Genomic DNA, 12,308 nt, shown 5'->3' on the forward strand with positions numbered 1-12,308 from the left:
CTACAGTAAGCCTCCAAGTTTCATTTTGTAAAATTTGTTAAATAATGAGCCACAAGATGCCACTCAGTGGTGTTTCCTCTTTACGTCCATACGCAACTTAGTTAAATTCAGTAAAAGCCTTAACTTTTTTTTTTTTTTAGTTCAGTAGTGACTCTTAACCTGTTTTGTCAACCTCTTTATTTGTCTTTTCCTGTTGGTGTGGATGTTTCCTTTACATGGATAATCACCATTAATTCCAGCAGACTTAATTTATGTATTACATTGAACTATACCAATCATTTTTAAATAGATAATCGTTGATCCAAGCTGGAGCCTTCCAGCTGTGTCTGTGTACTTCAAGTTGTCCGAATCATTTGCAAGGAGAGCAGTGTTCTTGATCCTGATGTCCCTGTGCTCTCTGTATGCCATGTGCATGCTCCATGGAATGGAATTCTAAGCATCTTCCATCCAACCATTGTCAACGTTAGATCTCATCAGATACTCCTTGTTACTCAAGCTGAATTGCTAGCCCTACTGTTGTCCCAGGAAGTGTGTTCTTCCCATGTGTCCCGCTGTTATTTTTGGCCTTCCCCTGATTGCCAACTTGTTCTGGCTTTCAAGTTCTTAGGAAATACTCCTTTTATCTAGCGTTCGATCCTCAGTGCACCTCATCCCTGTAGGCCTACTTCAAAGTCTTAGCAATCAAGACACAATTCCTCTACATGTTGGTATGATTAGTTCTCTTTCATTCTCCACCAAAAGAGACCCGAGAGAAGAGCCTTGAGGATCTGCAGAGCCTTCAACAAGAGCTTTTCTTTCTGAAGCACATGGAAAAGCATTTTCAGAGACATGTGGCTTGTGTGAAGGCTGAGGTAAGGATGCTGTGATACTTATTACTTTGAAACCACCATGGCGAATGTTATGCATAAGAAGAAAGTCGAAATGATCTTGTTTTGTGGCTTCCTTTCTCTCTGGAAGACAAAATGCTTTTCTTTTAGTGTCCTGTGTGGCTTAGATTAAATGAAAAATATAAGGTGCCTCAGTGAAGACTAGTTGCAGGATAGAGCTGTATGTCTTCAAGGCTGCCTAGAAGTGCCTGAAGGTGGAAATGTGGAAAGCTCCTGTAGAGTTTGCTAGCTTGTGTGACACTTGGACTTTGGTGAAGACCCTTAAGCAATGTTTGGAGATCAAAAAAAGGTTTATCGCCATGGAGTCTACAACCCTGTGCCCCACTCACGAGTGCCTGATTGCCCAGGGGCCTTTAGATACCAAAATAAATGATGATCCTAGGCGAGGATTTATTTATCAGTCAGTGTCTTTAATCTTTTCATTGACGTGTCTGTATTCAGCCTGAAAATCTCATGGATAGATTTAATTTGTCTTTTCTTCTGTGGGACAGAGAAGTAGCGACAACAAGTATTGTATCCTGAGTGTGCTTCAATAAAGACAAGCACTTCCCCTCTCTCTCTCTTAAAACAAGATTGGGACTTGCACCTAGCTTCTTGATGAAGAACATCTACAAAACCTGAACATCAGTTTTCAAAAGGACATTACCCAGAAAGCAGTTGTACATTGTTTGCTTGATGGAGCACCAGGCCACTGTATTGACTGGCTTGTAAAGTAGAGAAAACCTTTACCTGGGGGTCAGGAGGGTCTAAAGTGAAAAAGAAGGCCCTCTCTGTATCCACAGCCACAGAGGCCGCATATAATACTGATGGGAGATGAGTGGGAACCTATATATGCTAATCTTAACTTTCTTCATGAAGTGCTAATATTCATTGGGCACCATGTGTGCTTAGTAGTGTTTTTCCAGATCTTGCATACAGGTTAAAGACCTGAAACGCCATAGTAGTTGGTAGCTGTCTTAATGGTGTACGCCTTGTGTCAGTAAAGGAGTGAAAATATTTGACTTGGGTGGATTCTGAGCCTGGATTGATGTGGCAATCACTGAATAACAGTTTTTTTGCGACGTCCTTGCTCTGTCATCCAGGAGGCTGATCTGTGGTCTTGGCGCACGAGAAGTGCATTTCCCATCCTTCACAAACGGAGACTATCCACCTACCCTGCCATAGTCGACTTAACACCAGCTCTTAATCATTCCAGGAGAACCAGTTTGTTTAGTAGTAAGAGATATCTTATGGCACTGAGCTGATTAACTTGGGATGAAAAAGCTTCACCCTGAATGTGGCCAAGGTCCACAACATGCAGTACAAAAGGTAACACTGGCCATTCTTAAAGCAGGTAACTCCTGAAGTTCTTCTCAGATCGATTCCTGAAAAACTAAGGGCCAAATGTAGATAGCCCTGGTCGCAATTTGTTCCTAGTATTTTTGCGAATGACCTAGGTACTAATAGGTCGGTTTGCAAATTCCTGATTCCTAGTGGGTTGCAATGTGGCCTGCTGAGGTCAGCAAACCCCTGTGTCTGTGATTGCTTTTAAATAAAGGATTTGTTTTGTTTCAGTGCAACCATTTTCTTTAAAGGTAAACTGTGTGTAAATTATTTTTTTAAAGAGTAGCCAGTGGTCCATGTGACCACTGCCTATTTTTAACAAATGTTTTTGTCAACATTCACAAAAGGAAACGGGGTCCCTCGGGGACTCCTTTCTGTTTGCAAATGGGTTACCACTACGTGTTTGTAGTCAGAAAAGCATTAACGTCTTGTGATCGGATTTCAGTGGCAAAACAATACATATTCGGATTTAGTATTTGGAAGGGACGACCTATACACACATGTAAAACGCTTGATAATATGTCCATAATACCCCAAAATGTGCAAAAGCACTTGATAATATGGCCATAAGTACACAAAAATGCAGTTGAAAATATAGCTTATTTAATTAGAAATGGTAGAAGTAATGTTTACAAATCAAAATGCATTATGAATTTGATGTAGAAACAAAGAGCAGAGGGTGACAATAAGGGTTCAAAGGGAGCTCATCTCAGAACATGTCATCAGTAAATTGATCAGTGAAGAATATATTAAGTGTTAACCAGATGCCATGCTTATTCATCGTTTTTGTAGATGCACACATAGCAAAGCTTCTTCAGTCTCTCTTGTCCAAGGAGAGTGTGTGGTTGTCTTATTGATGGAAGCCAGATCAGAGAGACTTATAGAGAGCTGTTGTTTTACGGTGGTGCGATTGGGATTCAAGAGGGAAAGGCGGAGAATGGGCTACAAATGAGGTGGGATTCACAGCAGAATAGCCAGTCTTGGAGAGGAGTGTGAGGAAGGAGTGAAGTACGAGAAAGGTGGCTATTTCAAAACTTGGAGGGTGGGAGCAGAATGAGGATTGTTATGCTCTTCACACTTATAAAGACATATTTTATCAGAGCCTTGCTTCAAAAATAACAGCAAAAAAAGCCATTGAAAATGTGACGTTTGGCAGAATAAAATTGGGCCAAATATATAAGCGCAATATTAATTTTGTGTATCATATACGCCTTTGTTAAACATGCAGCCATAATCCATTGACTTACTACCTTTCCCAATTATTTAACACATACAACTAAGAGAGTTCTTTAACATCTCAACAACTCTTGTTTATCACTATTTTTTCTACCTCTCAGATGCAGTTGTTTTTGCCTTCTTACCTGTTTCTGGAAAGCTCTTAGGTTTTTTTTGTTTTCTTTTTCCAGAAAGTAGCTGGTGAGTTGTACGGTCCCTTGATGCTGGTCTTCACCCTGGTGGCGATTCTTCTTCATGGCATGAAGACATCAGGCACTGTCATTGTAAGTACACCTCATCTATTCTGCTGGTCCTTAGCCATTGCAGAAAATAAGATATGAGAGTAGGGTTAATAAATTCTTGAAGGGTGTTTTCACAGTAGCATCTGGTATCAACTTTAATGCATTAATGTGCTTAAGTCCATTCAGATCCAGATCTCAACTCCCAGCACTGCGCAAAGATCAGTACATTTAGCAAAATGTCAAACTCCAGTTGCACTAACCACAACATTAACATTTGAGCATCAACAATATCAATTTAATATGATGTAAGATAAGGTAATGATGGCAATGTGGCTGCTGGCTAAACTTATCTGCTTTAACTACATCTCAGGTACCAACACTGCTATAAAGAATGATTGACTAGGCAACAGGCCATCGTGCAACCAACAAAACGGAGCCATTGAGAATGACCGTGTGCTGCTTTCTAATAGCACTTAACATAGTCATTGTGTCTCTGCTTCTGTTTGTTTGATGCTGGACACCAGGTATACACAGGAGCTAGAGAAATGGACAGGCTGCCTATAGTGCTTTGGAACTGACTAAAACCTCTCACCCAATCTCTTTCATATGTTGTCGCGATTTAGCCACATCCACCACACTACCATTTGGCCAGTCCACTAACATGTTGCCCTTAACAGAACACTGGCAGTACCATTTCGCCATCCCTTCACGTCCACTTCCTGATGCCAGCCTTGAACAAAATGTAGCTCTCAACACAAGCTGTAGATGTCCTCTTTCGCAACTTTGTGTCCACTTGGAAGAACATGTTCTCTGTGGCCACCCACAGGCACATGCGCACCTGCATTAACCAGGCTGAGCAACTTTTTAAGGTTGCGCAGCAGCAAGATAAGTGCTGTAACACCGACTTCAAATGGTGCGGAATTATTGTAGCTGTGGAACTGTTCATAATGGACTTATTTGTATTTTGATGCCTCCTTAGAAACGATTGTTAAATGTAAATTTTTATAACGTGTGCTGTCATTTCAGATGCATCATATTTAGACTTGTTTGTTTTGTAAAGTTAAGGTATGTGTACTTTAAAGAGTGAATGAATGAGTAATTTTTAATTGTTTTGGAGCCTGGGCATGTGTAAAGATGTTTGCAAGAAAGAGCAGATTAGTTAATTTCAGTGCTTTCTGCAGCATTTATAGTTTATGCAGGTGTTTAAATTCTTCATTTTGTCTTTTCCTTTCCCTAACACAGAGGGAAGGTACGCTGATGGGCACCGCCATTGGCACATGCTTTGGTTACTGGGTTGGTGTCTCCTCTTTCATTTACTTCCTGGCTTATCTGTGTAATGCCCAGATCACCATGCTTCAGATGCTCTCTCTGTTGGTGAGTATATGAAGTTGTAGCTTACTGCCAAGTGAATGCATCTGTGTAGTAGTCATCTGGCTCTTAATCATCCATAGCGGGCGTCCATCATTTATGCTTTTTCTCTTATTTGTAAATAGTCATGAGTCATAGGTTCTGTTGAAGTGTGTCTACAAAATGCGTCTTATCCACTTGTGGGGACAAAACAGAAAGCGCGATATATGCTAGGAGAGAAACGCCCTGGAGGGAGTATAATCAGGGGTGGATGAGTTGTTGTTTCAAGTGCACGTGCCCAAAACAGGTGAGTGTGATGGAGATGTGTAATATGAGTATCACTGAGTGGGAACCTTGGTATTTCACACACTGTGGACTCAACTACTTTTTGGGGCTGGCCAATATAACATTCCTTTCTTTAGGTTAGGTTATAGAAGAAGTGTTCATTGGTGAAGTGTGCAGTGCCATACCTTGGTATAATCCAGGCAAGTGTTTATCTCACTGCAAGCTAATCAGTACCTGGAATAAACAATATTATTGGTTAATTAAGTTGTGAGTAGTTTGAGAATGTGTAGACTACATTGATCTGGGCAAGTAGTTCTAGTTTGCACACTAAACTATTTCACCAGATCACTGCAGTTACCAGGTACATTGCTTATTTCAAATGTCTTTGTTCCACTAAAGAAGGATGTGTTTTCTAGAGCCTTGGGGAGGTCTCCATTTCAATTTTTATTTTCTTGGTGCAGAAACAGACAAAGAGGATTAATTTAGCAGAACTGTATAAGGAAAGCCCTTGGGTGTGAGGTGGTTCCTTAGGAGCATGTTGTAAGTTGAGAGTAGGTTCAGCAACAGAAAATCTCTCCCATGTCTCCGATCCAGCCACAGATGACCCTGTGCTCCACCAGTGAAGCTCCAAGCAAGGAGCCTCAGTACTTTGTTCAAGAATAGCCCATGGCTACTCCTAAGTAGGCTTTGGGCCTGATACACGAGTGGCAGTGGTGGAGCTTGACAGAAATGCTAGAAAGAAGTGACAACTCCACAGCAGTTGAGAAGCCCACTGAGAATGTAAAAGGCACATTGCAGGGCAGAACAAAATTGTTAAGAATTGTTAGTTTGTGCTCTAGAGCTCCCACACATGTCATGATAAGGGCACTGAAGGACCCTTAAGACTGTGGGTGGAGAATCGAGAAGGAATTATTACTTGGAGAGTCTACTTTAGGTGCAGAAAACCATAGTTTTTGTTGATGCAGGACAGTTTGCATGGAACCCAGTTTAAAGATGTGCAAACCAACAGGGAATGGACAAAATTTTAATCAATTTGAGGGTAAATCTTATGGCTATGGATAGAACCTTGGAGACCATGAACAACGGGGCTTCTCGCCCTAGAAATTGGTTCTTTTCAAGGAAGCAAGTAGCTGGCTAATGAGTCAAAGGCCAAAGACATTCTGTATATTTCCAAGCCAACTGTCTGTAAGCACAGAGTACTAAAACACACTTCACAAAGCTCAGTCTTAAAAGCATTATACGTGGTGTACAGAGATTAGCACTGTACGTACATGGATCATGCCACAAAAAAAATATAGAGATGGACTTTTTTCATGATGGACGTCAAGAAAGAGCTGCTGTGCATTTAAGGAGCTCAGTGTAATAGAATGACTCGTGTCCTCTACCAGAAAGTTCAATGATGTTAACACAAAGGTAGAAATTTAGGGCCTGATTACGACTTCGGCGGAGGGGATTGCTCTGTCCCAAATGTGACGGATATCCCGCCCGCCGAATTACGAGTCCATTATATCCTATGGAACTCTTAATACGGCGGGCGGGATATCCGTCACATTTGAGACAGAGTAATTCCCTTCGCCTAAGTCGTATTCAGGCCCTTAGTGTTTGAAGGGATCTATTGTTAATGGATGCAGTAACCCTACAGAAGCGAGAATCGGTGAGTTGTGGCAGGGAGATGTAATTTACAATTTGAGTAAAGTGCATAGTTCACTCTTCATTCACGCACACTTTCCCTATTGTATAGTGAATAGAAGGGATACATTTAAATACCTTCTTTGATTAATTTGTCGTTACTTTCTAAAAATACTGCCAGTACAAGTGCTATATATATATATATATATATATATATATATATATGTGTGTGTGTGTGTGTGTATATATATATATATATATATATATAGCTAGTTTTAGTTTGTACTCTAAAGTATTGTGTTAAATGCTGACAAGTTATAAATGACAAAACAGCAGACAGGGTTAAAAGGCGGAAAAAGTAGGAAAGATGTTTTTTTCAAAGGTGTACTCCTTCAACAAAAAAACAAATGCGTTTCTCCCAGCCCTCCCACACACATTTTAAAACTTTAGTTCAGATACTTTTTTGGATGAATATTGTGTAATATAGCGACGTTTCCAGAGTCACCGTTATAGTAAATTGAAGTTTGACAACATTAAAACGTTATAGGTCCATTTCCTGTGCACCGCTAAGTCCTGCTGCAGTCTTTTAACCTCCTTCTTGTCTCTGGTGCTGGTGAAGTAGAGGTAATGGGAACCCACTATATCACACTTCTTTTATGTCCGTTTCCTTTGACCTGGTATGGTGAAATTAACTTGTGAACATTTAGTTTGAAAAAAGTTTGGGATCGTTAATGGTGTTGATGTAAAGAATTAAAGGATTTTTTTTTTTTTATTTGTAGTGCCAACAATAACTATTTTTTTCTCTGTCATACTTGTGCAGTGACAAGAATGACATATGAGAAGTTTGGTGTTTGAAAAAACACTAAAGTATTTTCATTGCATATCATGCCACATGTTTGGCAATACTACTTTATAACATTATTACATTGTTTAAATTGCATTTATATAGTGCTTACCTCCCCTGACGAGGCATTGAAGTTCTATACGGCGTGTAGCACGCTACTCGGAAGCTCACAGTTAGTGGTCACTCCATATGCTATTGAGGCTAGTTTTGCATGCTCACTCCATTCATTCACTTAAGTTTCTTTGTGGTACATTATTGACATAGATGTGATCATGCGAGAAGCAACTGCTTGCTGGAATTGGCAGATCTTGTTCTGGTTTCTACAGAGAGCTTAGGTTGGCTAGACATGAGATTTAGAGTAATTTGTATACAAGAGAAGCATGTAGAAGGAAAGCAGAGGTGCATTTAAAAAATAAGAGATGGAAGTATGCAGAAGTTTCATTGAAGGTCAATTTTAAAGGCAGGATTTTAAGGAATGTAGCAGGTTGAGCATTTTTGCATGCAGTTTATGGATGTAAACATGTCGAAACAAATGGTTCAACTTGTGCTCTTAAGCAATGTAGCTTGCACAATCTTTCTAGAGGCACTCAAAAGGTGACACAGACTCTTCTCACAGTGCAAAGGAAGCTCAGTTCTTGTTGAGACCCCTTTACAAGTGACTTTCAGGCAGTACGACCAATAAGCACACTCCGTTACCCGTAATTACAATTGGAGAACGCCCCATAGAGTTCCCTTTTCTATACCTACTGCAGCTGTATATTCAGTACTATAAAGTATCATTACCGTTTATGTAAATATTATGCACCATACATAAATTATACATATAAAACATATGAAAACACCCATGAACCTAAAAATATAACAAGGCAATTGATAAATATATTGTAGCAATTATTAGTATATCCAGTGCATGTTTGTGACCCATTCAGTAACTGGTTTGGAAGGTGCTGTTTCCTGCATCCACCCGAAGAGCACCCGCTAAGAACAGACACCATGTCCAGCAGATTGGATGTGTCCGAGGTCACCTTCCAGCACCCACCTTGCCTCGTAATACATGTATGTGTATGCACATATCTGTTACCTTAATTTACGTCAAATACGTATCGGATGAACCGATTGCTAAACTATATCTAGTCTGAACAGCCCTGCGGAGTTCTCCTTTTCAGAAATGTAGAGTACTGATTATGAAATTCTATTTCTCTAGTCATCAAAGGTAGTCAGTTTCGTGAAGAAACAGGCTTTTTAAAGTTTTAGCTAGTTCTGATGTGGATTCTACTGTAATCGTCAAACTGTGGGATAAAAGTATGCATCTTAATAGTAGGGACATTATTACAAGATGGGGAGAAGTGGAACAAATGTTTGACTTGTATATAAGTAAAAAAGCATAAGGATTATATAGTGTAACAACGAGAGAGAAAAGGAAAGGAGATGCCAGGGAAGGTTTTGTGGCCACAATATGGTCCTATATAGTAGTTATCTGAATGTGACTGTTTGGTTGGAGAAGACATAGGTCAATGATTTACTGTTCAGTAGGAAGCTGTTTATTGGACTGTCTTTATTCAGTATACATTTCCAGTTTGTCCCACTCTCTATACATTTATATTTTAGTGAGATGTCATTCTTAGCATCAGGTTTCTCAGCAGTGAGTTTGTTTTTATATACAGGCCCTCCATGTTTGAGTTGATAATTTCTTAGATGGTTTCCATATAATTGTGTTGATGGACATGGCTCCCTCAGTTTTAAAGCTGGTCTAGTAGTAAAAACTCCCAAGCAGTAACTGATTATCTTAAAGGTTATGTTGTGTTTGGAAACTGTGTATTGTTCTGATATTACTCCTGACCAGAATGGTATTTTTTTCTCCTCACCTTCAAACTGCTTGAGTCATGGATCTGTTGAACTCGTCTGTCGTCTAGAGGAGCCTTTCCCAACGACAGCATAGTTTGGGCACACTTCTAGGAGGTGTTTGGGGCACCCCTCAGCACAGCATAAGTAGCATTCTCACTACATTTTCTCTTCCACATTTGGGTTGAACCCCATTTTTCACTTCTGCTACAATAGATCACTAAATGATTTGTGGAATATTTAACTAAAAAATGTAAATGAACAATCATGCAGAATTGGGCTGTGCTTTGTTTTAACCGCTGTCTGCAGAGAAATGTGACCCCTAGCACTGCATCCTATCCTGATTCAGATCCTTAGAATAATTCCCAGCCACAGGGCTGGAGCTCAGACCACCTACATTTTAATATCCAAAACAATTTCCCACCTCCACATAAAGATGGAAATGCTGTTTTCAACAAAAAAAGCATCCAGTTAAGACCCACATGTGTTCTAATGTCCTGCTCCAACAGGTCAGAAAAAAGAACTGAGGTAAAACTTTTCTTCTGAGGCTGAGCTCTCTAAACCCAAGCACGTATTGCATACCCTAGAAAGAAAAGTTAAAACAATCACTCACTTTTCTGGATGCTGCAATTTTAGTTTTTTTTTTGCTTTGATTTCTCTTTTTAGAAAATGATTTCTAATAAAGACTAATGTTTAAAACTGTTTTAGACTTTCAGATTATTAATTCAATTTGTTTACAAGGAGTATTTTCCATACTTAATCACAACCAGCAGAGCAGTCTTTGCATATTTCAGATGCTAAGAGACTGAGTAATTGGACAAAGGGAAGGCAGTGAGTGGACAGGTACCTCCAGGTGGGTACTCCCACTCACAAGTTCCCTCAGCATGAAGTCAGACTGCTCTGTCATTGTTCAAGGGTAGGATTCATTGGGCGGGGAGATTATTTCCTAGTCCCCAATGTAGGATTGTCACAGGAGTTTACAAATAATCATCTTGTGCAAGATAAAGCAGAAAGTGTGTTAGTCACGGTGGTAGAGTATGTAAAATTCATGTTGTAGGATGAAGTTGAAAGTAGATCAATTATTTGTTTTGGGATAGATTAATATAAACTGTACAAGCCCAATTTCTGGCTACCAAAGTGTCAAATAACTTTATCTCCTCCTCATTTTTACAGGGCTATGGACTCTTCGGACACTGCATTGTCCTCTTCATCACCTACAACATCCACTTCCACTCGCTGTTTTACCTCTTCTGGCTAGTCATCGGAGGCCTGTCCACGCTGCGCATGGTAAAAAACATTCGGCTGTTGGTAGCCTTCTAGCAAAAAAGTACCCTCCTGTACAAAGCCCTTTTGTAAAAATAAAAGGGATTTTCTTCATGTACAAAAGCCTTTTTAACAGTTGTAAAATTCTTTTATATTCATAAAAGGGCTTTTACGACCCTGTTTGAATTGCAAATAGGACGGTAAGTGACAGGGGCATTCTTCCTCTATTTACGAGTCTGAGAGGAATGTTCATTTGTGATCGCAATTGTGGTTGCAAACCATTGATCAGTCAGTTCACAAAATCTGAATTTATTCACAAAAAGTCAGTCTGCAATTTGCGACTACTTTCTGCGAATCAGTTCTTGGCGCATGAAGCCGGTGATCTTGATGGGAAGAGCCAGTCTGTGGAGTACAGGGAATTGCTCTTAGTGTGTTTTGAAAAAATCTATATTACTGGAGACACCCGTAATTTAGAAAAAAAACAATTGACCAACTGTCACCATTTTTTTTTTTTTTTGGGAGGGTGGGAGTAGTTGATTAGCCATGTCCAACTCAGTTTTTTTTAACAGATGTAGAAGGTTATTTACCTTCCCCAGTTATTAATACTATCCCTGAATAAAAAGAGCAGAGTTGACTAACATAATACAATTAAATTCATGGTAATGGTTTCAGGGCAATCGGGTGGGAGCAATAGGTTTCTTTATTTTCACATAGATCGACAAAGGAGGAGTCCATAGTGCAGATCTACACACCTTTAATAGTTAGGGGTGCTGAAGTTCATCCTTTCGGGAAAATTGCCCATAAACGGCAGAAGAACTCATCGGGGAATATGTGCATGGTAAAGACAAGGGCGACTAAGCACTTCATCTGCAACACGCCTGCTCTTGTTGCATCAAGTGTGTTCCTGCATGGAACAGAGGCTGATGTTTTGCCCCCTCCAACTTTACCTTGTCACTTCTTACTACTGATCCCTGCAGTAACCAGCCAGAACTAACGGCCACTTGCATTTATTCATTCATTCAACACCCCACCATAGACTCCACGTAATCTGCAGCAGCAAGTAGCTTGTTTCATTGAACAGTGTTTAAGGCTACTCTTTGACTTAACAATTACTTCATAAATGGCAGTATCTTATTTCCATTAAAATCATCTACAAGTCCACTAGCAGTAAGCATTAGCCCACCGCTGTCTACAGATCTTCCCTGGTCTTCTTACCTCATTTACTTGGCCTTACAGAAGGCCTGATTTTGGGAGACTTCAATGTGTGCCTCAGATCCACAAAACACAATAAATTTGTTCTGATGTATGTTTCAATTTTCTGTGCCTCCTAGCATATCAACATTACAGGCTGTTACCTAGACTTTGACAGGGGTTTCAACCTTGACTTGCTCAATCTGCTTTCTATTGCATTAAATTATTCTGTCTTTGACT

The 12,308-nt window shown here is 39.9% G+C and overlaps 1 protein-coding gene across 2 annotated transcripts in view; it reads left to right on the forward strand.

Moving 5' to 3' along the window:
• YIPF3 (Yip1 domain family member 3) overlaps positions 1-12,308 on the forward strand; it is a 63,300-nt gene that overhangs the window by 32,085 nt on the left and 18,907 nt on the right. For both annotated transcript variants that reach the window (XM_069236258.1, XM_069236259.1), the window contains 3 exons: positions 3,617-3,709; positions 4,910-5,041; positions 10,788-10,901. In XM_069236258.1, the coding sequence (XP_069092359.1) occupies positions 3,617-3,709; positions 4,910-5,041; positions 10,788-10,901 (339 nt within the window). The remainder of the gene's footprint in view (positions 1-3,616; positions 3,710-4,909; positions 5,042-10,787; positions 10,902-12,308) is intronic.

This window comes from Pleurodeles waltl, chromosome 5 (genome assembly GCF_031143425.1).
Source record: "Pleurodeles waltl isolate 20211129_DDA chromosome 5, aPleWal1.hap1.20221129, whole genome shotgun sequence".
Classification (NCBI taxonomy): domain Eukaryota; kingdom Metazoa; phylum Chordata; class Amphibia; order Caudata; family Salamandridae; genus Pleurodeles; species Pleurodeles waltl.